Source organism: Onychostoma macrolepis, chromosome 22 (assembly GCF_012432095.1).
Source record: "Onychostoma macrolepis isolate SWU-2019 chromosome 22, ASM1243209v1, whole genome shotgun sequence".
NCBI lineage: Eukaryota > Metazoa > Chordata > Actinopteri > Cypriniformes > Cyprinidae > Onychostoma > Onychostoma macrolepis.
The window spans coordinates 10,631,423-10,659,246 of NC_081176.1; the positions used below are offsets into that span (position 1 = coordinate 10,631,423).

The window sequence follows — 27,824 nt, forward strand, 5'->3', positions numbered from 1 at the left end:
TCCCACATTTTACAAAAGACATAAATCGGTAAGAGAACATATTTCTGTCTTTGATGTTTCTGTATTATTTCAGCAGTGATTCAGATTTAGATGTGTGTTTAATGATTTACAAACACAAGCACCACAACAGACATTTGTAAAAGCAGCAGATGTATTTTAGTGTCTTTTTGTCTTCTACTCTGATACATTCATATTGGGTCGCACAAGACCATCATTCAGAGGCATTACAATACTACCGCATCACAAACTCTTATATGTCATCTAAGACACATCTATTCCCCTAAAAATGTGAAATTGCTATTATAGGCAAATTAAAATGACTTAATGAAAATATTTAATCAAACAAAGAAAGAGATAAATACTGAAATATTCCCTCCATCTGTGGCAACACAATCTCATGCCAATTCATAAGAAAATTATGTTCTGGTGAATTGGTTGGTAATTTGCATATATTTACAATCTAATTTATCTGCTTACACCCCATGTTTACTCGTGGACCTTCATGCTCACATTTTTGTAATAATGGTAAGTTTTTGTACGATTCAAACCATACAAATTCATACAAATTCGCCATGTCATAACATAGTTACATTTTCCTGTGAGATCAGATTGTCTGTTCTCCAAACTATGAGCCTGGTGTGAAATCACAGATTTCTGCTGATATGAGTGTTACTGTATGTGCAAAAATGCATAAAGACTGGTCCGTTTGTAAATCAGCAAATATAAAACAAACAGCTTTTTATTTAAAAATCCGTCTTTTAGCCTATATTAAAAAAAAAAAAAAAAAAACAAGAAGAAATATGTGACTCTGGACCACAAAACCAGTCTTAAGTCGCTGGAGTATATTTGTAGCAGTAGCCAAAAATACATAGTATGGGTCAAAATTATCGATATTTCTTTTATGCCAAAAATCATTAGTATATTAAGTAAAGATCATGTTCCATGAAGATATTTTGTAAATTTACTACTGTAAATATATTAAAACTTCATTTTTTATTAGTAATATGCATTGCTAAGAACTTCATTTGGACAACTTTAAAGGCGATTTTCTCAATATTTAGATTTTTTTTGCACCCTCAGATTCCAGATTTTCTAATAGTTGTATCTCAGCCAAATATTGTGCTATCATAACAAACCATACATCAATGGAAAGCTTATTTATTTATTTATTTATTTATTATTTTAAGCTTATATATGAAAAATTGACACTTATGACTGGTTTTGTGGTCCAGGGTCCCATACATTTTAGAGTATTCTTGTCAGGAAGAGGACATAAATAAGCTGATGAAATTGATAAATAAGTCAGTGAATGTGCATTTGCATTTTCTTTCAGAGTGCTACAGAAGTCTGTGTGGTGTACACAGGAGTCTCAAGTCATTGCTCGACTCTTGATCAAAACATGATTCTGTTTTTGGATTATTTACTTTCTACATCCCAAATACAGAGACAGGAGACAGAATCACATGCTCTTTGTGAATACAAATATATGCCCGTTAAATGTCATTATGTCATAGTTACATATACATTTGAAAAAAATAAAGATTGCAAAAGGGAGTTTTCACAGTGATGCCAAAGAACTATTATTTTAAAGAGTGTCAGACTCATGAATCTGGTTCATGGACTTCCATCTTGGATTAACCCTGGTCTCGCCGCTCGGACTCAACTATTGCGCATGTTGCTGGATGTCAATCCCTCTGGACTCCCTTTTTTTTGCCGATCGATGACCTACGCCAGCCCTAGGAATACTCTGTCTTGCCTTGTGCATATCTGTTTGCTGATGCTCGACCCTGCCTGTGTATGACCATGTCTGTGAATAAAGCTTTGCGTATGGATCCGCATGCCTCACATGTCGTTCGCTCTGTTACACAGACAGGGCTGGACTGGAGATAAGATTCAGCCCTGGAAAAATCCAGCGCATTCGGACTACGATTTCCCTATGAATGTTTCGCTGGGGTTAGGGCCTTAAAATAGGACAGAAACAAAATACATAAATAAAATAAATAAATAAATAATAATAATAATAATAATAATGGATATTATTGAACATACTGCATTTTATCAAATGCATATTTGACAGTAAAATAGATTTTTAGCTATAGGATGCAGTAAGTAAATTAAATCTTGATGTTTGTTTGTATTTGTCAGTTGTTGTTTGTTGTTGATAAAGAGTTGATGAAGAGTTGATAAAGATAAAAAAAAGAAAAAAGAACTTCCAAAAGAACAACAAACTAAACTAAACTCCTTAATAACAAGTTAATTTCTAATTTATGTAAGACACTGAAGCAAAATGTTAATGTTGAAAGGTTAACATCAATTCAAATTTATAGAACTAAACATATTTAAAGAGAAGAGAGCATTTTACATGGAATCCAGGCTTTAAAGCTCTTTTGTCAAATTATCATTTTAAAATGCACTATCAGTCAAAAGTTTTTGAACAGTAAGATTTTTTAATGTTTTTAAAGAGTTTTCTTCTGTTCACCAAGCCTGCATTTATTTGATCCAGCAAAAGCAGTAATATTGTGAACTATTTTTACTATTGAAACAACTGCTTTCTATCGGAATATTTTCAAATTAATATAGAAATTTCAAATTTAATTCATTCCTGTGTCAGAAGTGGGATGAGGGCTGGTTTCCTTCGCTTGGAATTGAGGTTTATCAGACCATAGAATTTTGTTTCTCACAGTCTGAGGGTCTTTCAGGTGCTGTTTTGCAAATTTCAAGTGTGTTTTCATGTGTCTTCACTGAGGAGAGGATTGAGTTTGGCCACACCAGCATAAAGCCCAGATCGGTGGAGTGTTGCAGCGATGTTTGTCCTTCTGTAGGTTTCTCCCATCTCCACATATGATCATGGAGCTCAACTAGAGTGACCATCAGCTTCTTGGTCACCACTCAAACCAAAGCCCTTCTCCATCACTTGCTCAGTTTGTCCAGGAGGCCAGCTCTAGGAAGAGTCCTGGTTGTTCCAAACATCTTCCATTATGGCTAATGGAGGCTACATTCTTCTGTGAACCTCCAATGCAGCAGAATTTTTTCTGAACTCTTGGTCTTTGCTCTAATATGCATTTTCAGCTGTTAGGCCTTTTATTAAAACATGTGTGCCTTTCCAAATCATACCCATTCAATTGAATTTGCCACTGGTTAATGTCACTCAAGGTGTGGAAACACTTACAAGCAATATTAATGCTCCTGAGCTAAATTTCAACTGTCCCAGATAAGGGTATGAATATTTATGCAATCGAATCATTTAAGTTTTTATCTTTAATAAATTTGCAAAGATGTTAAAAACCTGTTATTTGCTTTGTCATTATGTTTCTGCTGAAAAATTACTGTTAATCAGTTCTAGGAAGATGTTGACCACTGGAGTGAAGAAAAAAAAATGTGAGAGTGAAATGAGAATCTGAGAAGAAAAACAACTGACCGCAGTCACACGGTCGCAAAAATACATGTGTGAATATCAGTCACAAATTCCACTCTGCTCTAGTTTGATCTTTATCTCTCATTATGACTATTTTAGCACATTTTTTCCCTTCATGCCCCTCAACCCCATGATGCACAGATGTTTGGCCTTCTCAAGTATCTCTGCAGCTTGTCCTTCAGTTTTGTTGTTTGTTTGTTTTTTTCTTCACTTTTGTTCAGTTTTGGTCCAGTGGTTTTCTACTCTCCACAAACTATAATCAAACTCCACATCAGCTAAACCACCGACACCAGCAGCATCAGTCACTGAATCACCATGAAAAGATTTCAGCAAGAGATGAGTTCAGTACAACAATCTGAATGATTCACATCAACAAAACATGTATTTTGTGTGAATATAGTAGCAAGTGATCAATTGAGAGCAGATGAGAGAGAAGAACTGCCAGCATAGAGACACTTTAATCTTTAAACACACTGTGGTTTAATGAGCTTCTGCTAGAACCAATGCTGATAAACAGTCCTTTAAGAAACTGAAGCTCTCAGGAGAGATCCTCATCCTCAGATCCTCATACTTCTACTTTTATGGATGTGAACATGTGAAAGAGAGAAACCAGAAAAGAAACTGACCAGCACATTGGAAATTTTGTTTTTAATACTAAACAATAGCATTCAGATCTGCTTTATATAGCACAATCAAATCATGTTGATATATCACATTTAAAAAAGGAAAAAAAAAAACAAAAGAAAGAAATTACAGAACAGTGCACAGATAATGAAACCCTGTACAGGATCTACACATCTGTGTTGACTCACTTCTGCAGGATTACTGTTTTGAACAATTTTATGTCAATTTTGAACTATTTACAATTGATTTTTGACAGTTTATTGTGATTCTGAATGTCACTATGTGGCTGATTTAGACTAAAGGTCAAAAGGTCAAACATCACACTCAGAGAGTTGATCATTATGGGATATTAAATAAATTATTATAATTTTTTTTTTTTTTTTTTTGACCAATCTACATGTCAGAATGTTTTTTAATCTTCAGATTCAGTCATTTCGACTCAGTTTAACGGTGTACAGACAGTACATCTCTCCTAAAGACCCTGCTGGAGCGACAACTAGTGACCGAACATGGAAAAACAACATTATTTTACAGTCATAGGTCGTGAATACTTATAAAAACATTTTCACACTAACTCTTTTTTGAAGTGCATGAAGTGAACCCTAACTATTCAATATTTCTGTAATCTGTTTAAAATGTATTTTTTCCTACATTATTTTATGAGTCATGTGATCACTGCCTGATCCAGATGACCATCAGCAGAAGCTGCTGTGAAAACCTCAGTATCTGTGTGTTTGATCAGGAAATATCAACAGATATTCAATTTCCTCTCTAAACTCTGATTAAGTGACGATCATAGTGAACGTCATTAAAATCCTCTTTATTTCCAGAGATGGATTCATGATATATATATATATTAGTGCTGGGCAACGATTAATCACATCCAAAATAAAAGTTTTTGTAAATACATACACATGCATATATTTAAGAAATGTATGTTATGCTTATATATTAAATATATTTAATATATATAATTCTAAATATATACTGTATGAGTGTGTCTTTAAATATGCAAATAAAATAATGGTAGACGTTATAATTACATCTTGTGGACGCAGGGGAACTTCCTTTTTAAAATATGTGTAGTTTGATTAAAGAAAAGTATTTGCAAGCAACATATGAAATTGCAAATATTTCATTATATGTTATTTTTTACTATTTCTTTTTTGGATGCGTTGATGCTAATGAAGCTGCTGTAGCTCCCTCTTGTGACTGAATATGAAAATCGCTCCTTATTCTGATATTTTAGCCCATTAGGAGCTGATATGTGGATAATTTGTTAATTATCACTTTGCTTCTTTTATCGTTTTTATATTAATTGAGAATAATGTTGATATGTTTCTCTTGTAATGTTTGTGTTTTCGCAATATTACCCAAATATACCCTTCTTCTTCTTCTTCTTCTTCTTCGCTGAAAACGGTTGTGCTGCTTAGTGAAATCTGTAATAATCATTGTTTTAATCATTTTTTAAATGATGAACATAAAGAACAGAATAGAAATATAAAAAAATCAAACAGAAATCTGAATTATTTAAAATGATTTAAAATAGTACTGTTTGTTAACATTATAAATGTCTTTACTGTCTTTTTAGTATTTTTATTGCACAATTTACACATTTACAGTTCAAGACAGTGATCATATCCCGCTAACATTATACATTTCTGTTTTCTTGTACTGCCATCGTGTGCTGAAATAGATGAAGTGCATTTAAAAGCCTTTTCATGGCAGCACTTCAATCACAATGAAATCCTACTTTCGAACTGAAAATTATAATATTAAAACGTAAACTGTAAATTAATTAAAAAATGTGTGATTACAACTAACACAACTAGAAAATCATTTTATTTTATGGTGTCCCCCTCAACTTATCACGGTTCATGGGTGTGTGTGTGTGTGTGTGTGTGTGTGTGTGTTCACGGCTGGAGTCCTCGACTGCTGTCATCTCTGTCTTTTGCTGTCATTTAATAAACTCTTTATTTGCACTCACACTTGGATCTTCAGACTACTTCTTGTGACACAACTATATCTGATTATATTCTGTAGATTTGATTTTGTACATCGATCATCATAGAACATACAGTATGCAGCAACACACATTTTAATTTTTATTCATTATTCATATCATAACGCTCACATACAAAATTTAGGTACATTTTTATGCGTTTCATATGAAAACAGTTGTTAGGAGGCAAAAGCTGTATCGGTGTTTGTCCACTATAGAGGACAGAAATGATCAGACATTAAGATCAGCGGCATATCAGTATCCTATGTGAATATGTATTCATCAAGCTTTAGTGAAAATGAATAAAACAACATATTCAAGCTTCAGCATGAATACAAAGACACTATTCGGGTTGCATATACAATCTGACATTCAGATCTGATTAGAGGATGAGAAACATTAACATGAACATATCTTTGGATAACATATTTAATTTAAATTAATTTAATTATTTACATTAGACTGGATAACACATTTAATTTATGTAATATAGTAAATAATACAATATAATATATAATTGTTGTTGTAGCTGGAGCTGAAATGATGACGTCAGAGTGATTGACACTTGTGGGCGGGTCTTATGTTATTAAAGTGAACTCGTCCCCTCCTCCTCATTCACTCCACATCCTCTCCATTCAACAGCGGTATCTCTGCAGGTACTGATTCATTCACTGCGGTATCTGAAAGAAAATACAGAGACAATGAGAGAAAATAAAAAGCGACAAGATCTGGAAGTCAAATCTGCAGTCGTAGCTGAGCTAAAACTAATGCCAACAACTTACTATCAAACTACCATTAGAAATAATGTGCGAAATCATTTCAGTGCCATATTGTCAGCAGCTCATTTGCTGAAAAGGTCACACTAAGCACAGAAACATAAGTAGATGTTCAGTAGTAGTCAGGACGTCTCTCTCTCTTCTCTGCTCTAGTCCTTTTGTTTTCATTTTCCTCACGCTCCAGATGTTCATTGTCTCACAGCTGTCTCTACTCTCTTCTTGATTTCTACGATTTCACGTCCACGCATACACATTTTAATTTTGTATATTAAGCAGTTTGAGCTGAATTAACTGCAGAACGTATGAAGAAGAATTATTACATTCACAGATTTCAGATACTCGCCTTCGACATAAACAAAGAATTTTCTGCAAGAAGTCCTTCCTCTGCTGAGGATCAGGAGTTTATAGAGTCCATCATGATCAGCTGTGAGGTTTTTGATGGTCAGTGATCCAGTCACTTTGTCCAGCTCCAGTCTGTCTTTGAATCTCCCATCAGGAACATCTTCATATATAGAGATCTCTCTGGTCTCTGCTTTGATTTCAGCTATGAGAGCGTCTTCAGATCCAAACAGCCACCGTATCTCATCAGCTGTCTGTATTTCAGTATTAGTCTTTAGTTTTACTTTATTTCCCTTCTTCTCTGACAGTGACTTCCCTGCATATCACAGCAGCACACAGAACGAGGAGAAAGAAGAAAGAAGAGAAATGAGGAGCAATGGTAAGTGAGTAAAGCTTCATTAAAGGTGTGTGTGTGTGTGTTTGTACATATATGAAAGCAAACATTAGTAAGAATGAACTACACATGTACCTTAAATATGTCATATTAATTAATAATGCAATATTGTTATTAATAATGTATTTTCACAGTATTTTTTTCAGTCATTTACTTTCAAAAATTATTATTACTATTATTATTATTATTATTATTACTTTAAGATGCACATTCCACTGTGCAATAATACACATATTTCTGTTATAATTTCTTTAAGTTATACTGAACTGTTATTTTGGGGTTGTTGTGAAGACGTTTGAGTTTCAGTGTGTATATGATATGATGAGAGTTTCATCAAATGAAATGGTGAAATGCTCATGATGTGAACTCTTTTAGCTCTTATGGAGATGACGTTCATGTGTTCATATAGCAGCGCTGATTACAATTAACGTCAGATGTCCTACAAAAATGTATGTCAAGTTACAACAATTTTGTCACTTTCTAAATTTATGGAAATCGTAGAAGAGAGAAGGAACATGACACTGGCCAGAACTGAACCTGTATCTCTGGTGCTATTTCTAATTTTTTTTTTATTATTTTATATATATTTATATATTTTTTTATTATTTTTAAAGCATAAAGTTTCTAAAATCTAACAAGAGACATCACACTGAAGACTTCAGAACAAACTCTATAGGGCCTTGAGCTGAACTAACCACAGAAACAGACAGAATGAATGAAGAACTGTGATTATTATTACACAGAAAGTCTGGAGATACTCACCTCTGATATAAACAATAAATTTCTTCTTGTATTTCTCGTTGATCAGTAACTTATAGGGTCCAGTGTGTTCAATTCTGGTGTTTGTGATGGTCAGAGATCCAGTCTTCTTGTCCAGCTTCAGTCTGCCTCTGAATATCCCATGAAGAACATCATCATATGTTGTGATCTCACCGGTCCCTCCGATGATTCGAGCTATGATATTGTCTTTATTTCCAGAATGCCACTTTATCAAGTCACCTGTCTGTAGTTTAGTAACACCAGTGTTTAGTTTGACTTCGTCTCCCTCCATCTCTGACACTGCCTCCGCTTCATGTCACAGCAGCACATAGAAACACAAATGAGGAGTGATCAGATGAACATGACAGAAACACTGAGAAGATGCTGTGATTCTTCACATGTGCTTCCAACAATCAGTTCGTCATCTCTTTTTCTTAAAGAGCTGTAACAATTTACAATAATGTTAACATAAGAAAACACATAAATGTATGCAAGGTGAAAATCTGTCTAAACACCATTACACATATATCATACCACTAAATAAATCAGTCCGTAGTCCTTCAAATATTCCACTTTGCTGCAGCTGTTTAATCTCATTCTTTCACACAATAAAACAATTTTTTTCTGTCGCTGTATCAGCTGTAATACTTACGTGTTTTAGCGATATTGTGGCGAGAGTAAATCACACTAGCAGCTGCTGCAGCCATCAGCGGAACGACAACAACAATAACAATCCCTGCTACAACACCTGGAGACAGATCTGATACTGTAATGATAAAGAGAGACAGTCATTAGTGTGAATGTGTGTCTGATCTATACAAACATCAGCACTATATAACCTGTAGATCTGTTAGGTAAGCCTTTATGTTAATGATTATGATACTTATAGTACATATAAACAATGAAAACATTTTAAATTATCAAATGCTGGACAGCAGCTGTTATTATTACAGTTCTATGTTTACAAGTGTAAGTAATTTTCTATAATTCACAACAAATTGTTTTAAATAATAAAAGGTCTGAAGAAGAAGTTATGAGCTCTTGAAGTTACTGTATGACGTCGATGTAAACTGAAGTTTCTTATTTTAAAGGAAGGTTTGATTCCTCGAAATGTCACATCATCTGAATTATTCTCAGACAACTGATAAACAATCATTACTTCAATTGAGTTACTCACCACTGACAGTAACAATGTATTTCTGGTTTAAGGTCTGTTTGTTGCTGTTGATCTTCACTTTATAAAGTCCAGAGTCTGTGGTTCTGGTGTTTGTGATGATCAGAGATCCAGTCTGATCCAGCGCCAGTCTGTCTCTGAATCTCTCATCAGTATCATATAATGGTGAGCTCTTGGCCTCTGTATCATGTTTAGCTATGAGTTTTCCTTCATCTCCAGACCTCCACACTATCAGCTCATCTCTGGTTAGTTGAGGAACGTCAGTCTGAAGAATGACAGGATCTCCCTCCTTCACTGACATGAGCTTCATTTCAGCTACACCAGCATCCATAACAGATGGAGACTCTGCAAAAATCACATTAAGTTACACGATTAGTTCATCTTCTGGTTACAACACAAGGCATATGCAGATTAATAAAAGTAATCGCAACTGTGATATTGTCATACTAAAATTCCGTAGGACTGCTGAACACAATACAAGTAATATTTGGCTGTACTTTGAATATCAGTTTAATTTAGTTTAATAAATAAAACAAAAAGAAACGTCTATTTATTTTCAAAAACTCAGAGATATTCAAAAATAAATATATCCTCACCATAGACAGTAACTGTGAATTTCATATCTGAGGAACCAGCACTTTGAATGATCTCTATTTTATAGAGTCCAGAGTGTTTAATTCTCATGTTCTTGATGGTCAGAGATCCAGTCTGATCCAGCTGCAGTCTGCCTCTGAATATCTCAATGTGACTGGGATATGAGATCTCTTTTCCATCGATTTGAGCAATGGCTGGATCTCCAAACCTCCATAGTATCAGCTTAAATCCCTGTATTTTAGTAGGATCAGGGTTTAGAGTGACAGAATCTCCCTCCATCACTGACACTGGCTTCACTTCACCTTCATCAGCACCAAACACACCTGCAGAACAAACAGAAACAGTTTCTCAGAGATTAAACTAATGTAAGACTGCTGGTAATGTTAATAAACAAATTAAACTGAAATGAATGGTGGTAGAAACAAATTTGACTTATTAAGGTGTAAATAAAGAAAGCAGAGAAACAACATGCTCTGTTGGTCCGCTGGCACGGATCGAGTAGAGCAGAGGGCAATTTCAGTTCATTGAGTTGAGCTTCACACCTGCACAGTGGTTCGAGGGATTGACAGCGGACCGAGAAAAAAGTTGGGCATAATGCTTCATTTTAGCATTAACTCTCATTCTCAACTCCCGCTGTAGACGTTGATGGAATCGACTCCTCGACTTTTACTTACAGGGTCAACAATAAGAATAATTACAAGATTGCAGTCGTTATAGGCTGTCACACATTAAATGTAATCTCTTTTTTTCCAAAACACCTTAAATATTAAGACAACACACTTTTAGCATGACTGCCCAAGTTAGTCCAGTTTAGATGACATTACGTTGAAAATCAGTACACAATCGCTTAGTTGTTGCCAATACATATAATTATAAAGAGGGAAAAGTCACGAGAAACAGAATTCAAATACTGTGTCAACGTTAAATAAATAAGAGAGAACTCTTTAAATTAATATTGTTAATATCATATTAATGTACACTAACAACAAAAATATAAAACAGATCAAACGTAATACACAACAACAGTTTACTTGACAAAACTATAATAAACTCAGCAAAAAAGAAATGTCATGATAATGTATTTTAAAGATAATTTTGTAAAGTCCAAATAAACTTTACAGATCTTTATTGGAAAGGGAACAATGTTTTTCCATTCTTTTTCAATTAACCATAAACAATTATCGCACATGCACATTGTGGAACAGTCACATTTAGCTCACATTTACATTATTTTAGAGTTTTCATATATAAACAATAAAAGTTAAAAGTTATTCCAGCTAAAATCTTGCAGTAGCTTAACAGCATTTTTCTCTTTTTTTTTTTTTTTTTTTTTTTTAGAAATCAAGTTTCCAAATGTTTACAGGCTGTAATGGAAAAAATCTATGGTTACCCATATGCGCCCTATTTGGAGCCCATTAAAGCCCGTCATTAACCGATCTGTCTACCCCAATTGGGGCCCCCATACTGAGGGCAATTATGGCTGGGCCCCAAATATGAGCCCAGATGCAACCCCTTTGGGCCCCACATCTTCAGACGTACACTTGAACATAAAACTGGTGATTTTCACTTTCAGAAGAGTGTCACGTATTAAAATACATCAGGGAGTTGCGTCACAACATTTAAACAAGAAATTTGTAGCTGACTAGTGTGTTTCATAAACATAAGAATTTATCCACTCCGTTCCAAACCTGAAGCTCCATTTTATAAAATGACAGGAGACAGGATCCAAAAAGGACAAATACAAAGGAAGCAAAGACAGTCCACAGTCTTCTGACACCATTATATAGACTGATTTTTATGAATAGGTACATTTCAGCTTATTCAAGTTATTGCTGTATGGAAAAGAGCTGTGTAAAAAATCTTCAAAGTTCTGTTTGCATACCAGGAAAGAAAACTTAACGTTAAGAAGTATGTCTGTCATTCATTAATGTTACTAATAAGCGCACAAAAATAGGTTTTATTTAAATTTAAACAAAACTTAAATAACACTTTGAAATCTAAATGAAATGCAGAGTATTAATCAAGTGTGCGTGTTTATTATTTATTTATTTATTAAGGGCTGTTTAAGAGTCCACCACTGTGGCCTACAGATAAGACAAAATTATCAGCTACTGCCAGGCTGGTGGTGTGTTAATTTCCCACCCTGCCTGGGGGGCAACTGAAGCCCATTACCTCATCTTTATTTATAGTTTTGCTTCAGAATCGCATGCTCGGAAAGCATAAACTGCTTTACCTGGTTTCGATTAATTTATTCTTACATAACATACATTTACCTGCACCTTCAAATAAGGATTATTAAAACGAGCGTCTAACAAAGTGGTCCAAATTCATGGATGAATGCGATCTCTGTTAATAAGGTAATGAACTTAAGGAATGAAAGAACATCATCCAAAGAGCACAGTTTCCAGTGTCAAAGTGAAACCGAAAAAGTTAAACAGAAATCGCGCACTTACCGCACATTAGCAGTAAAACTTCAAAGAATTTGAAAGTGCTCTTCATATTAGATACCAGCAAAATCTGAATTCGATGGATATTACTCATTGTTAGTTTCTACATCTCACCCAATCGATGGACAGCAACGACTGTTAACAAAACCTCTAAATAGCTACCCACAAAAGTAGTGCTTCATATGACACTGAAGCTTCGAGGCACGCAGCACAATCTCCAGTGAAGCCCAGTATCTGGGTGTGTTTGGCTTCAGAGTCAGCAAACGAAGCGTGTCTTTCTGTCCAAAGAGCTGTTCGCTTTGCGTGTCGAATATTCGAACCCTAAATCTTATTCAGTTACATTTTCAACACACAATCATACAGGCAATACGAAGAATATAAATTAATTCAAGAAAGCTAAATACTATATGCAACTCTTGTAGGCTACATTATCCTATTACATCATTGGCATTTATAATGTGCAAATTAATTTATTATAGAAAGAAAATCAACATATATAGGGTGGATTAGTGTAATGTGGGACACCTAAGCTTCAGTGCATTTATCTCTTCTTTTACAACATTATAGTGAACATGCTTGGTGTTGAATTCAAGTAGTTATTGAAATCGCTTGACTTTCTGGAAATTATGTCAGAAATGTGGTCATGAAAATCATCAAACAGGAAGTACCTCTTGCAAAGTTTACTGAAATGACAGTGACATAGGATTTAGACAAAATTAATGTTAAGGATATAAATCTGTTATAAATAAAACAATGTTATAAATTGTTATCAAATTAAATTTGTGCTGTACATCAAATTTTGCAATAATATTGTTAAAATGTGTTAAGAATATTTTCTATTTGAAGCAATCTTTGTCGTCCCACTTTAGAAAAGGATGTTTTCAAAAGTGGGACAGCATGTTTTGACTAATGTGGGACAGTCAAATATACTATGTTATTCAATTGATAAAATGTGCATTAAGAAAGTTAAATATCATACATGTATTTTTGAGCTTATAATGCAGCAATATTATTTGTTTTAAGATCCAGATTCAAAATTTAGAGACGAGAGGACAATGGGATCCTGGACCGTGATGAGTTCATGACTGGCTAGAGCTGCTTATTTCTGTTATGAAGTGTTTTGACCATTACAATTTGCTTAACACAAGCTTCTGAAAAAAAAAATAAATAAATAAATAAAAAGTTTAATATTAGAAGTTGATAGAAGTTTAATAACAGTTTTAAAGGTATTCCATGTTCCACACTTTTCATATATATTTTTTTCAATTATTAAATTATCTTGCTATCTTTATTAAGTTCAATTTGACATTTTTGACTTTATTACATGGTTATTATTATTGTTGCTGCCATCTGACATTTTTAAAATAAATAAAAAATGTGTTATACAATTCTGTGTTATATAACTGTTTTTAACATTCCATGAACAGATAGGTTACTAGTTGTTTAGACTTATGAAGACAGCAAACACACTGTAGACCTACTAAATTAATTAAGCAAACATGGGTATGCACATTTAACCATGAGTGTAAAGTTTACTTTGTAAAAATTTGACTGTTTATAACCCAAAACATAGTGTCCCAGATTTGAGCATGAGCTGTCCCACATTAGAAAATCCACAAATTCTTGAACGATTTGGCACAAGGAGCACTAATATATGTGCCATTTCTCCTTTAAATACAATAACTGATACATTTATTCTGATTTAGATAGAGAACATCTTGGAGATTTCATAATGATATAACATTTTGATATATTGTTTTGGCTTCATATGGAAATATGATGCACAAGTCAAAATTTCAGAAAGTGTCCCACATTACCCTAATCCACCCTAGACATGGGTCTAAACATAACTACAGGCAGTTTTTTGAATTTCGAAAAACACAGTTTAGTATGTTTTTTAAGCCATTTGGTTTATGAGGATTATTTATTTATTTATTTATTTACTATCCACCAGATGGAGCTGTTTTCTCCACTCTCAAAGCTTTGAATATTTTCCCGGAACGGGCAGGTTTTAAATCACCAAACGAAAAGCTTTTCAGCAAGATAACCACAGATAATACAACAACATGATGAGCACTGCTCAGCGTTTAACCAAACTCAGAGTGTCAAGAAGTAAGACTGAATTCAGTGTTGAAATTCATGAGATAATTATAAATTCATGAGATCATCATTGAAGGAAAAAAAAAAAAGAACAGAAAAAAAAACAAGAGGTGAGACGTACAAGGATCTATGAATCTAAATCGTTTATCTATATGACAAAAGTGCATCACACTAATATCTCTATAAACAATGAGACATGCTGTCATCACAGGGTTAATACTGAAAAATACAGAGTATTAATTTCGATCAGTGGATCAGACTGTTGTACCAATAACGTAGGCAAAATCATCTGATTTCAATTTACTTTGGCTCCATTTTTCCACAATACATATGCCTTATAAACACACTGTATAAGCAACCAAAAAATCCTAACATAAGTCGAGAGCCCAACTATAGGAAACATTTTCAATAAAACATCAACACTGACTATAGCTAAACCTCTTCTTTTATTTGCAAAAGGCTGTGACTGGAAGTCAGTTGGTTGTTGTTTCTGTTCTTGTCTTTTTCTGTTTTTCTTGTTTCTCTTTCTTTTGTTTTGCTTGTTAACAGCAGGAGTTCATCATTAATGCTCAATCATCACTTATAATTAATCACTATAGCCCGGGTTCATAGACAGGGTTTAGCCTAAACCAGGATTCGGCCATAGTTTAATTAGGACATTTAAATCATTTTTATAAACATGCCTTAGAAAAAAAAGCATTACTGATGTGCATCTTAAGACAGAACAAAGGCACTGACATGTTTTAAGAGCAGACAGTTTAAGTTTCTTTCAGTTGAAACATCAGATTTACATTTTAGTCTAGGACTAGGCTTAAGCCATGTCTGTGAAACCAGGGGTATATCTCATGAACGTTAGCACTACTTAGTGTTAGGTTTTAACACTCTGAGTGGATTATATAAACACTGAACAGTGTTCATTTAACATGTGGTTTTGCTGTGTATATTTGTGCAAATATAGAAAGTGATCAATTGAAAGCAGACAGAAGATAGAGAGCGGAGAGAAGAACAGAAGTGTAGAAACACTTTAACTGTAAACGCGTTGCGGTTTAAATGTGCTTCTGCTAAAGTAAATGCTGATAAGCTTTCCTACAGAAGCTAAAGCTCGCAGGAGCCAAAAGTGTCAAAAAGCTGCAGTTACCTCTGCTTTTTTTTGCATGCAGATGTGTGTGAGAATAATAAAGTGTGAAAACCAAAGCAGAAACTGACCAGTGCATTGGAAAGTTTGCTTTTTATACTGAGCAATGGCATTCGAGTTTGCTTCTTTGAAACTTTTTGAAGGTTATCGAACTTTGTTGTTGAAAAATATTGAGTGCTTGTTAGAATCACGCTGTTTCAAAAAAATAATAATAATAATTGGAGAATACTGAATAGTCAGTTGAATTCTAATAAATCAACAGGTCTATGACTTTCTTCTGCATTTTTACTGTTTTAAACATGACTTATGTGCCTTTTGTACAATTCCAGATCCCTCTAAGATATTTACAGGTGTACAGATCATTTTCTCACTGAGTGGGAGTCTTTGAGCCTTCAACTCATCTTACAATAATACAACAGAATACACAGAAAAACATTAGCTTTCTTTATTGTCTTATTAATCATAGGGGGTTTTTAAGGGAAAACGTCTCAGGTTACGTATGTAACCATGGTTCCCCTTCAGGAATTCGAGCTGCGTCGAGACTCTGAATCACATGTGTAATCAGTCCAATGGAAGGGTGAGACATCACGGGCGGGTGACATAATCAGCCAGGAAGCATAGAAGCATGTGCGGTGGAACCGGCGTTAGCTTCAGGAATGAAGCAGCCGCTCTGAGGGATGCCGGAAGTATGGCCCCGAGACGCAGCGTCTCGTTCCCTTCAGGGAACCATAGTTACATACGTAACCTGAGACGTTCCCCTTTAGGAACTTGAGCTCCGTCGAGACGCTATGGGAACGAGATGCCCATGCCGCCGGACTTCCAAATCCCTGCCCAGTGTGGACAGAGCACAGCTAGGGCGAGAGAAAAAAGGGGCCACAAGTGGCCAAGTAGGCGGGGCCTGCGTCCCAAAGGCCAACTTCTGAAAGTGAGTCTTGGTCCCCAAGAGAGGGGAGAGCAGATGACTCGAGGCTATAGAAAGCATCCTCATCCACCACAGGCAAGCGGAGGCCTCTAAAACTCTCTAAGCGAGAGGAGACCTGACGACATTCGCCGAGACAGTCAAGCTCTCAGAGTGGAGACCTCTGCATACCGACTCTCTAATCGTGAGGAGGTCTACTACGCTCCACATGCTGGACATCCTGTAAGGAGACTCACCCAGAGCCTACCACTCACATGACTGTCCTAGCGGAGCTCTGGCAAGCGGGGGTCTCTAAAACTCTCTGAGCGAGAGGAGGCCTACCAACACTCGCCGAGACAGCCGAGCTCTTGGAGCGGAGGCCTCAGCATGACGACTCTTGAATTGAGAGGAGGCCTACTACACTCCGTACACTGGGCATTTCCTAGCGGAGCTCTGGCGAGTGCAGGCCTTAGCAACTCTCTGAGCGAGAGGAGACCTACGACGCTCGCAGACTCTGGCGAACAGAGGCCTCTAAAACTCTCTGAGCGAGAGAAAGCCTAACAACACTTGCCGAGACAGCTGAGTTCTTGGAGCGGAGACCTCTGCATGACGACTCTCTGAATTGAGAGGAGGCCTACCACACTCCTTACACTAGACATACTGCCTGCAGAGCTGTGGAGGAAAATGCGCACAGTTTCCTCGTGCTCCGGCGAGTGGAGGCCTCTAAAACTCTCTGAGCGAAAGGAGACCTGACAACACTCACCGAAACAGTCGAGCTCTCAGAGCAGAGACCTCTGCATACCAACTCTCTAATTGAGAGGAGGTCTACTACGCCCCACAGGCTGGACATCCTGTAAGGAGACTCACTTAGAGCCTACCACTCACACAACTGTCCTAGTGGAGCTCTGGCGAGCGGAGGCCTCTAAAAACTCTCAGCAGCAAGAGGAGGCCTACAACGCCTGCAGTGACCGTTTCAAGGGGAAGAATTTATATTGGTATGCTTTGCCCCCAAAGCAAGCCACCCCCTGAACTGACCTCTGGTATACTTAGAGCTGCTGTTCTAGAGACCCCCGAAAGGGTGGTCAGCATCTCAGCCCCGCTACGTTTTCGGGCAGAAGAAACTGAGATGTGTGCTGGCTGGAGATCACTGCACCCTGGAACACTGTACGTGGCAGGGTTAGCAGACCGATCCCCTGAGGGCACTGAGGAGGAACAGGCACCGTGCACTGTGGTGAATGCCGCGCTTCCCCAGACGGGCCTACCCTCATAAGCCCTGGGCCATGGGCGTGAGGGCTACTTGGTCGAGAACCTCTTAGCCTGAAGGACGGTCCGCAGATCCGGCTTAGACTTCGAAGCCCCCGACCTAGAGCGTCGCCTGGCACCCCAGTCCCGGCGCGGGGGAACATAGGTGGCAACACTCTCTTTTTGAGCCTCCCTGTATGAGGAGCTGGTACGCGGTGAGGGCAGCTCCCGCCCAGCAGCCCCCTGAGCTGGCGATCGGCGAGGGAGGAACCGCTGGAATACCGCCGGAATACCGTCGTTTGTTTACGGGCCACCTGGTACCTGTCGACAACGGAATAGACGGTGTTGCCGAACAGGTCAGAAGGCGCAAGCGGGGCATCCAAGAGGAAGACCTTGTCCTTATCCTTCATATCAGACAGGGTCAACCATAAATGCCTCTCCGCTGCCACCATAGCTGCCATGGACCTGCTGATAGCGCGGGCGGTCTCCTTGGTGGTGCGGAGAGACAAATCAGTGGTCCTATGGAGCTCAGAGATATCATCGGAACAGAGCTCCTCTCCCTCGTCCAGCTCTCTGAGCAGGTCGGCTTGGTACGCCTGTAGCACTGCCATGGTGTGCAGACACGCACCAGCCTGACCTGCAGCCGCGTTGCCCTTGCCCACCAGTGCTGATGTTGTACGCAGCGGCTTGGAGGGCAAGGACAGAGCCTTTATAGACGACGCAGCATCAGGGGACAGATAGCTCGCGAGCGTCCGTTCTACCCAAGGCATCGCTCTATAACTGCAATCGTTCAATCCCACCACATTACCCTAGTAATCTGAGGTGGGAATGAAGATGCGGGCAGAAAAAGGTCTTGCCCACGATCTCGACACCTCGGTGTGGAGATCGGGGAAGAACAGCAGGCTCCGTGTTGGAGGTGATCACTTCGCTCGCAGAAAGCATTCATCCAGTCTGCTTGTCTGCGGCTCAGCTTGCTCCTCGGCCGGCTGCTCTCCGCTTGCAGTCGAGGCGGAATTAAAAGTCGAGACATCAAGTCGGACACTTTCTGCTCCAGGTAGTGACGCTCTCACGGTGTTTGCATACTGTTATCACAGATGAAGTGAATTAAATGCTATGTTTTTCAAATACAGCACCATCTGTTCATGAATAAAGTTCAACATTACCATATACTATTTAAATACCAATAAAGTGGGGGTATATATGCTTTTATCAGTGTTTTATCGATAAACGTGATTCAATATAACAGTGCAACTACACTAACAATGCTTTTACTGTTAAAAAAAACACAGATTTGTGAGCATTATTGGAACTGAATTGATAGAATAAACACGCCACACTTGCTCTCGCGGTACTTTGATGGCACATGTGACGTAAAGCAGCTGCAGCGCCGATCAAAGTCAGACAAATGTTCTAACCAGAATGCATTGCTTTTGTCAAACGCACCTAATAGCTGACGCCGGTTCCACCGCACATGCTTTTATGCTTCCTGGCCGATTACGTCACCCGCCCGTGACGTCTCGCCCTTCCATTGGACTGATTACACATGTGATTCAGAGCGTGGTCACGCTGAAGGCGTTCCCATATCGTCTCGACGCAGCTCGAGTTCCTGAAAGGGAACTAATTTTATTAGAGCATTTGCATTACATAAAATGAATTAGTAATCACTTAAATTACATTTATTCATATATATTTTTAGAATGGGTGATATATAGGCCTATACTCAAAGTAGTTCAAAAACATCTACCCCTTCCTGACTATCTGATTAATCAGCATTTGATTGTGATTTCTGCTGCTGAAGACTTCTGGATCTGATGTCATAAACCAGCACAGCAACAGTAGCCACACCCACCAGAGCAGAGAGAACCAATCGGATCACAGCTTCAGTAGAACCACAGCAGTAGATACAGACTTCTGAGAGAAGAAATGAGCAACACTTGTAAAATGTGAAATGTGGTTCATTTATATATATATATATATATATATATATATATACACTGTAAAAAGTGAAAGTTGACTAAACTTAAAAAATTTAGGAAACCCGTTGCCTTAAAATTAGTAAGTACATAATAATTTTTAAAAAAAAAGTTCAGTGAACTTGACAATTCAATTAACTTATTGTTTTAAATTATCATTTACTTAAAAATTTTAAGGCAACGGGTTTCCTCAATTTTTTTAAGTTAAGTCAACTCATCACTTTTTACAGTGTATATACAGTGGGTACGGAAAGTATTCAGACCCCCTTAAATTTTTCACTCTTTGTTATATTGCAGCGATTTGCTAAAATCATTTAAGTTCTTTTTTTTTTCCTCATTAATGTACACACAGCACCCCATATTGACAGAAAAACACAGAATTGTTGACATTTTGCAGATTTATTAAAAAGAAAACTGAAATATCACATGGTCCTAAGTATTCAGACTCTTTGCTCAGTATTTAGTAGAAGCACCCTTTTGATCTAATACAGCCATGAGTCTTTTTGAGAAAGATCCAACAAGTTTTTCACACCTGGATTTGGGGATCCTCTGCCATTCCTCCTTGCAGATCCTCTCCAGTTCTGTCAGGTTGGATGGTAAACGTTGGTGGACAGCCATTTTTAGGTCTCTCCAGAGATGCTCAATTGGGTTTAAGTCAGGGCTCTGGCTGGGCCATTCAAGAACAGTCACGGAGTTGTTGTGAAGCCACTCCTTCGTTATTTTAGCTGTGTGCTTAGGGTCATTGTCTTGTTGGAAGGTAAACCTTCGGCCCAGTCTGAGGTCCTGAGCACTCTGGAGAAGGTTTTCGTCCAGGATATCCCTGTACTTGGCTGCATTAATCTTTCCCTCGATTGCAACCAGTCGTCCTGTCCCTGCAGCTGAAAAACACCCCCACAGCATGATACTGCCACCACCATGCTTCACTGTTGGGACTGTATTGGACAGGTGATGAGCAGTGCCTGGTTTTCTCCACACATACCGCTTAGAATTAAGGCCAAAAAGTTCTATCTTGGTCTCATCAGACCAGAGAATCTTATTTCTCACCATCTTGGAGTCCTTCAGGTGTTTTTTTAGCAAACTCCATGCGGGCTTTCATGTGTGTTGCACTGAGGAGAGGCTTCCATCGGGCCACTCTGCCATTAAGCCCCGACTGGTGGAGGGCTGCAGTGATGGTTGACTTTCTACAACTTTCTCCCATCTCCCGACTGCATCTTTGGAGCTCAGCCACAGTGATCTTTGGGTTCTTCTGTACCTCTCTCACCAAGGCTCTTCTCCCCCGATAGCTCAGTTCTAGGAAGGGTTCTGGTCGTCCCAAACGTATTCCACTTAAGGATTATGGAGGCCACTGTGCTCTTAGGAACCTAAAGTGCAGCAGAAATATTTTTGTAACCTTGGCCAGATCTGTGCCTTGCCACAATTCTGTCTCTGAGCTCTTCAGGCAGTTCCTTTGACCTCATGATTCTCATTTGCTCTGACATGCACTGTGAGCTGTAAGGTCTTATATAGACAGGTGTGTGGCTTACCTAATCAAGTCCAATCAGTATAATCAAACACATCTGGACTCAAATGAAGGTGTAGAACCATTTCGAGGATGATCAGAAGAAATGGACAGCACCTGAGTTAAACATATGAGTGTCACAGCAAAGGGTCTGAATACTTAGGACCATGTGATATTTCAGTTTTTCTTTTTTAATAAATCTGCAAAAATGTCAACAATTCTGTGTTTTTCTGTCAATATGGGGTGCTGTGTGCACATTAATGAGGGGAAAAATTTACTTGATTTTAATGATTTTAGCAAATGGCTGCAATATAACAAAGAGTGAAAAATTTAAGGGGGTCTGAATACTTTCCATACCCACTGTATATATATATATATATAGTGCTCCTGACAAACCTGGGCATGTGTGACAGAGTTTTCTGATGTCCAGATGTGTGGTCTGGTTGCTCATGGGATTGTTGATCACACAGCTGTAGGTGTTGTTATCCTGATATTCCACCTCCAGAGGTAGAGAGAGACTGATGCTGAGATCAGACACACTGATGCTGGACAATAAACTGTTTCCTTTGTACCAGGAGAGAGTCACATCACTCACATTCAACACTGAACACAGCAATGAACAACTCTGATTGGAAGATGTTCCTGAAGATGATAAAGAACAGTCTCTGCTGATGACAGGAACAGGTAAACGAGCTGGAAGATATTGGAGAATAAAGCTAATTCAGTAAACAAGAGAGCTGTGATATTTATATGAAGAGTAATATAAAATTTTTTTTTTTTTTTAATTTTCTTCTAAAATGAGCATTTTTTATCAGGCTCCTATGTGAAGGTTCAGTAATTTTACTCTAATGGCAATGTATAGATGCTTTTCTTTGCAATTAAAGTGAAATAACTGAACATAAATGTAGGAGCCTGATAAAAATGCTAATTTTAGAAGAAAATTAGGTAACACTTTAGAATAGGGAACACTTATTCACTATTAACTACGACTTTTCCCTCAATAAATTCCTAATTTGCTGCTTATTAATAGTTAGTAAGGTAGTTGTTAAGTTTAGGTATTGGGTAGGATTAGGGATGTAGAATAAGGTCATGTAGAATAAGGCATTAATATGTGCTTAATTGCTACTAATAAATGGCTAATATTCTAGTAATACGCATGCTAATAAGCAACTAGTTAAGAGACCCTAAAATAAAGTGTTACCGAAAATTTCAGATGGCACTTAGAGGCTTTTGCATCTTCATATATTCATTAATATTTAAAATTGAATGAAAGTAGCAGAGAAGCAAACGTTAGGAAATGGTGATTATAAATATATTTAAATACAAGAATGCATAAAATGCACAAGTGAATTACATAATTGCGTATCATTAATACTGTCAATAATTCTGATAGTGTTTTTTGTCAAAAGATGTGTGTAAAAAAGGGTAATTCTCACCATAGACGGTAAGACTGAATGTGTTGAGCGGCGTCTCTCTTCTGCTGCTGGTGACTTTATAAAGTCCAGAGTCTGTGGTTCTGGTGTTTGTGATGCTCAGAGATCCAGTCTGATCCACACTGTAAAAAATGATTGTGATTTTAACAGTAAAAAACTGTAAAATACCACAGTAATAACCTGTTAAATGATTAAGAGTAAGTTTCCTTACTATATACAGTGAATAACTGTAATAGATCTAACCTTTGTTTTCGAGAAAGTAGCCTCAGAGTCGACACTCATAGACTGTGTCTGAAACCACTCCCTACACCCTCATTCACTAGTCCTACATTACTGCACTATATAGTCCACTAGACAGAGTGATTGAGAACATATGAGTGAATTCAGACACTGATGAACACCTGCTGTTAACAAACACAATCACTGAAGGAAAGAACAAGAAACAAAACAACTGACATACAGCCACAGCCTTAAATGCAATCAACTGAAATAAAACAGCAGAGGATGATTAAACAACTCCAGAAACAGCATCACCAGCTCCACTCATTACTAACCAGTTTGACTTCATTTCTGTTATATATCTACGAGTTAACAGAGGTTTATATTTTATTTCAAATGTTTTGTTTGACCTCACCATCTTGGTGATCGGTGTTTGCTTTAGTTATGCTCTTGACCCTTGACTCTTTAAAGTTAGTTTTTCTTTGGCTGTCGTAACTGTGTTTGTAAAACACATTCGTTATGACAAGAAAAGCCAAGAGGAATTGTAGTTAAGTAGTTTTGGTTAAAACTTAAAAGCGGTGGTCATCATCAGTTAGTGTCAAACAATATGGGGATCTGTAATTAATTTCACATTGTTTATGGTAGTAATATTACTCCACAAATTAAGCCGACAAAACATGAAAGAATTTAAAAGCTTTTTATGCACAAAACCTTCAGAGTTACAGCACCATTTAGAAACACACAGACATCAAGCATCAGCACATGAACCTCAACAATGGTGACTATTAATAATAAAAAAAACAAAACAAAGCATGCTGGGTGCCAATACAAAACTCCCAGCATGCACTGCAGCATGAATAAATTATGCAGCTGAATGTTCTTAATATTTTCTTTATTTGCTTTTATTTTGGTGTTGTTTTTGTTGATACTTTTCAGTAGACTGTTTTGTGATATTCAGATTTGAACCGTTTTGTTTTTATTTTTTATATCATTTTTGATTGTCACCAATTTTGAGATTCATATGCCGATTGCTGATGTCTGTGTGTGTTTAAGTTCTGCCGTAGTTCAATACATTCATTTGTGCATATTCTGGTTAGAGCTGTTTCACAACATTTGATTACTGTAGTATCAATGGTGCAATTAACATATTACATGTTTAACAACAGACTTAACACGGGACAATCAGTGAATTAAACTAGATCATGTTGGTTTTGACATCATAAACATCAGTCTACAATGATGATAGATTCGTTTGGTGTTTTCGCTTTAAAAACTGTGCTTAATAAACACAGCCAATTAAAGCAACCAAACAAAAACCAACGTTAAAGAGTCACGATTCAAGATCCCAACTAAAGCACCCACTGATCGCCAGTATGGTGACTTCAAATGAAAGTACAACAACTAAAATCTCAATAAGAGCTTTTGTACACATGACAGAAATAAAGTAAAAGTGGTTAGTAATAAGATGCTGGTGTGGAGTTGTTTAATCACCCTCTTCTGACATCTTGAGAGATTTCATGTTTTTATTTCAGTTGATTTCATCGTGGCTTTAGCTGTAAGTTTTGTTTCTCTGCTCTTGTTTCTCGTTCCTTCAATGATTCTACTTGTTAACAGCAGGTGTTCATCAATAAACTCAATCCTAATTTAATTAGTCACTTAATTCTCTCATTAATTCATCACTGCTTCAGTGTTACTTCAACACTAACCTTTGTTTTCGAGAAAGTAGCCTCAGAGTCGACACTCATAGACTGTGTCTGAAACCACTCCCTACACCCTCATTCACTAGTCCTACATTACTGCACTATATAGTCCACTAGACAGAGTGATTGAGAACATATGAGTGAATTCAGACACTGATGAACACCTGCTGTTAACAAACACAATCACTGAAGGAAAGAACAAGAAACAAAACAACTGACATACAGCCACAGCCTTAAATGCAATCAACTGAAATAAAACAGCAGAGGATGATTAAACAACTCCAGAAACAGCATCACCAGCTCCACTCATTACTAACCAGTTTGACTTCATTTCTGTTATATATCTACGAGTTAACAGAGGTTTATATTTTATTTCAAATGTTTTGTTTGACCTCACCATCTTGGTGATCGGTGTTTGCTTTAGTTATGCTCTTGACCCTTGACTCTTTAAAGTTAGTTTTTCTTTGGTTGTTGTAACTGTGTTTGTAAAACACATTCGTTATGACAAGAAAAGCCAAGAGGAATTGTAGTTAAGTAGTTTTGGTTAAAACTTAAAAGCGGTGGTCATCATCAGTTAGTGTCAAACAATATGGGGATCTGTAATTAATTTCACATTGTTTATGGTAGTAATATTACTCCACAAATTAAGCCGACAAAACATGAAAGAATTTAAAAGCTTTTATGCACAAAACCTTCAGAGTTACAGCACCATTTAGAAACACACAGACATCAAGCATCAGCACATGAACCTCAACAATGGTGACTATTAATAATAAAAAAAACAAAACAAAGCATGCTGGGTGCCAATACAAAACTCCCAGCATGCACTGCAGCATGAATAAATTATGCAGCTGAATGTTCTTAATATTTTCTTTATTTGCTTTTATTTTGGTGTTGTTTTTGTTGATACTTTTCAGTAGACTGTTTTGTGATATTCAGATTTGAACTGTTTTGTTTTTATTTTTTATATCATTTTTGATTGTCACCAATTTTGAGATTCATATGCCGATTGCTGATGTCTGTGTGTGTTTAAGTTCTGCCGTAGTTCAATACATTCATTTGTGCATATTCTGGTTAGAGCTGTTTCACAACATTTGATTACTGTAGTATCAATGGTGCAATTAACATATTACATGTTTAACAACAGACTTAACACGGGACAATCAGTGAATTAAACTAGATCATGTTGGTTTTGACATCATAAACATCAGTCTACAATGATGATAGATTCGTTTGGTGTTTTCGCTTTAAAACTGTGCTTAATAAACACAGCCAATTAAAGCAACCAAACAAAAACCAACGTTAAAGAGTCACGATTCAAGATCCCAACTAAAGCACCCACTGATCGCCAGTATGGTGACTTCAAATGAAAGTACAACAACTAAAATCTCAATAAGAGCTTTTGTACACATGACAGAAATAAAGTAAAAGTGGTTAGTAATAAGATGCTGGTGTGGAGTTGTTTAATCACCCTCTTCTGACATCTTGAGAGATTTCATGTTTTTATTTCAGTTGATTTCATCGTGGCTTTAGCTGTAAGTTTTGTTTCTCTGCTCTTGTTTCTCGTTCCTTCAATGATTCTACTTGTTAACAGCAGGTGTTCATCAATAAACTCAATCCTAATTTAATTAGTCACTTAATTCTCTCATTAATTCATCACTGCTTCAGTGTTACTTCAACACTCTGTAGTGTGGACACATAGAAGTGCTCTTTAAAACTGAGGATTTTGCTGTGGGATTAAAGGGGTTAAATGTGTGAGATGACAAAACATACTGTGAAATGTAATTTTAACAGAAATATACCGTAAATTTAATTTACGGAAGCAAACTGAAAAAAACAGTAGATTACTGGCAACCACAGCTGCCGGTGTTTCACCGTAAAATCAAGACAAAAAAACAGCAAAATACTGTGAAACCTAACAGTCAACTTCCTGTTGTGTTTTGTGGGTCACCATTGTGCTGGAGAGTAGAGCCTGTGTTGAAGTCAAGGATGGAGAGAGGGACACTGATGTTATGCTGCATGTTGCTTTATTTAAAGGCAGTAACTGTGTAGTTACTGATGTAATGAGAATATATTTGCTAGTTTTGATCACGTATGTGTGCTGCTGTTATTTGCAAGAGATTTGAGTTGAATTGATGACTTTGCATAAATCAGTAAGATTTTCTTCAAGGACTTAAACAAAATAGTTCTCAATACTCTTATGCTCACATTATATAAACATTATAAATATTAGTTTATAAACAAATGGCAGTTGGATAATTTAAGCGTAGTCGGTTTCTGCAAATAAAGGGAGTTAACTGAAAGGTTTGTGTATTAACATTGTATCAGTTAATGAGATACGGTTTTTCACTGTAAATTTAAACAGGTCTGTAAATCCCAAAATTTAGCTACCGTATTTTTCACGGTAAAATTCTGGCAACCACAGCTGCCGGTATTTTTCCGTAAATTTAACCGATTTTTTTTTACAGTGCAGCTTCAGTCTGTCTCTGAATCTCTCATCATAAAACTCTCTCTTATTGTCCTTTCCGTTGATTTTAGCTATGAGAACGAGTCCAAATGTCCACATTATCAGATCATCTCTCTGCATTTCAGTATCATCAGAGTTTAGAGTGACAGAATCTCTCTCCGTCACTGACACTGACTTCACTTCATCAACACCAAACACACCTGAAGAACAAACAAATATTTACTTATTGGAGATTTACATTCACATTTGGAATTTTTGTTATTTTACTGTGTCCCCAAGGGGATGATATTAGAGGCAAGATTATTGATGGAATCAATAAAGAACAGAATCATGTGCAGGTAAGCAAATTATAATATAAAGAGAACTGAAAAAAAAAAAAAAAAACACTTACCAGCCAGACTCCATGAGCACAAACAAATGAAAATAAACATTTTCTTCAGCAGTTCTCCAACTAGTTTCCCAACAGAATTGTTATAATAATTGCGCCCTGGCACTCTTATAAAAGTCGAATGCGTAAAGTGTAAAGTGGTTTAGTGAAACACTGCAGTCAATGAACAAACTCCTCCAGTAGCTCCTCCCACACAGACAGACCCATTTCAGCAATTATTTAAGCTTATGTCCTGCTGACATTTAAA

General features: G+C 36.9%; 2 protein-coding genes across 4 annotated transcripts; both read right to left on the bottom strand.

Moving 5' to 3' along the window:
• Positions 1-6,319: 6,319 nt before the first annotated feature.
• Positions 6,320-12,784, bottom strand: LOC131529934 (uncharacterized). 3 transcript variants are annotated; one of them, XM_058759943.1, is made up of 7 exons: positions 10,620-12,784; positions 10,080-10,400; positions 9,487-9,828; positions 8,962-9,075; positions 8,313-8,618; positions 7,161-7,472; positions 6,320-6,721 (listed from the first exon to the last, which is right to left on the bottom strand). In XM_058759943.1, the coding sequence occupies exons 1-7, from the start codon at positions 10,696-10,698 to the stop codon at positions 6,657-6,659; spliced, it is 1,539 nt and encodes a 512-aa protein (XP_058615926.1). In that variant the 5' UTR covers positions 10,699-12,784; the 3' UTR covers positions 6,320-6,656. The 3 variants fall into 3 exon arrangements, with proteins under 3 accessions (XP_058615926.1, XP_058615925.1, XP_058615927.1); XM_058759942.1 differs by having other exon boundaries at positions 12,531-12,782; XM_058759944.1 differs by having other exon boundaries at positions 12,687-12,705.
• A 6,877-nt stretch (positions 12,785-19,661) lies between these two features.
• Positions 19,662-27,784, bottom strand: LOC131530982 (SLAM family member 9-like). Its single transcript, XM_058761534.1, has 5 exons — positions 27,781-27,784; positions 27,194-27,389; positions 22,807-22,925; positions 21,767-22,063; positions 19,662-19,807 (listed from the first exon to the last, which is right to left on the bottom strand). The coding sequence occupies exons 1-5, from the start codon at positions 27,782-27,784 to the stop codon at positions 19,662-19,664; spliced, it is 762 nt and encodes a 253-aa protein (XP_058617517.1).
• Positions 27,785-27,824: the final 40 nt, after the last annotated feature.

Bases quoted from the DNA above. Each gene is read 5' to 3' on its own strand.
- LOC131529934 (XM_058759942.1), bottom strand. From the start codon at position 12,618: ATGAGTAATATCCATCGAATTCAGATTTTGCTGGTATCTAATATGAAG. The intron at 10,401-12,530 runs GTAAGTGCGCGA...TTTGTTCTGCAG, and splicing joins AGTTTTACTGCTAATGTGCG to GTGTGTTTGGTGCTGATGAA. The intron at 9,076-9,486 runs GTGAGTAACTCA...TTATCATTACAG, and splicing joins ATACATTGTTACTGTCAGTG to TATCAGATCTGTCTCCAGGT.
- LOC131530982 (XM_058761534.1), bottom strand. The intron at 22,064-22,806 runs GTGAGAATTACC...AATATCTTCCAG, and splicing joins ATTCAGTCTTACCGTCTATG to CTCGTTTACCTGTTCCTGTC. The intron at 19,808-21,766 runs GTTTGTCAGGAG...TTCTCTCAGAAG, and splicing joins ACTCTGTCACACATGCCCAG to TCTGTATCTACTGCTGTGGT.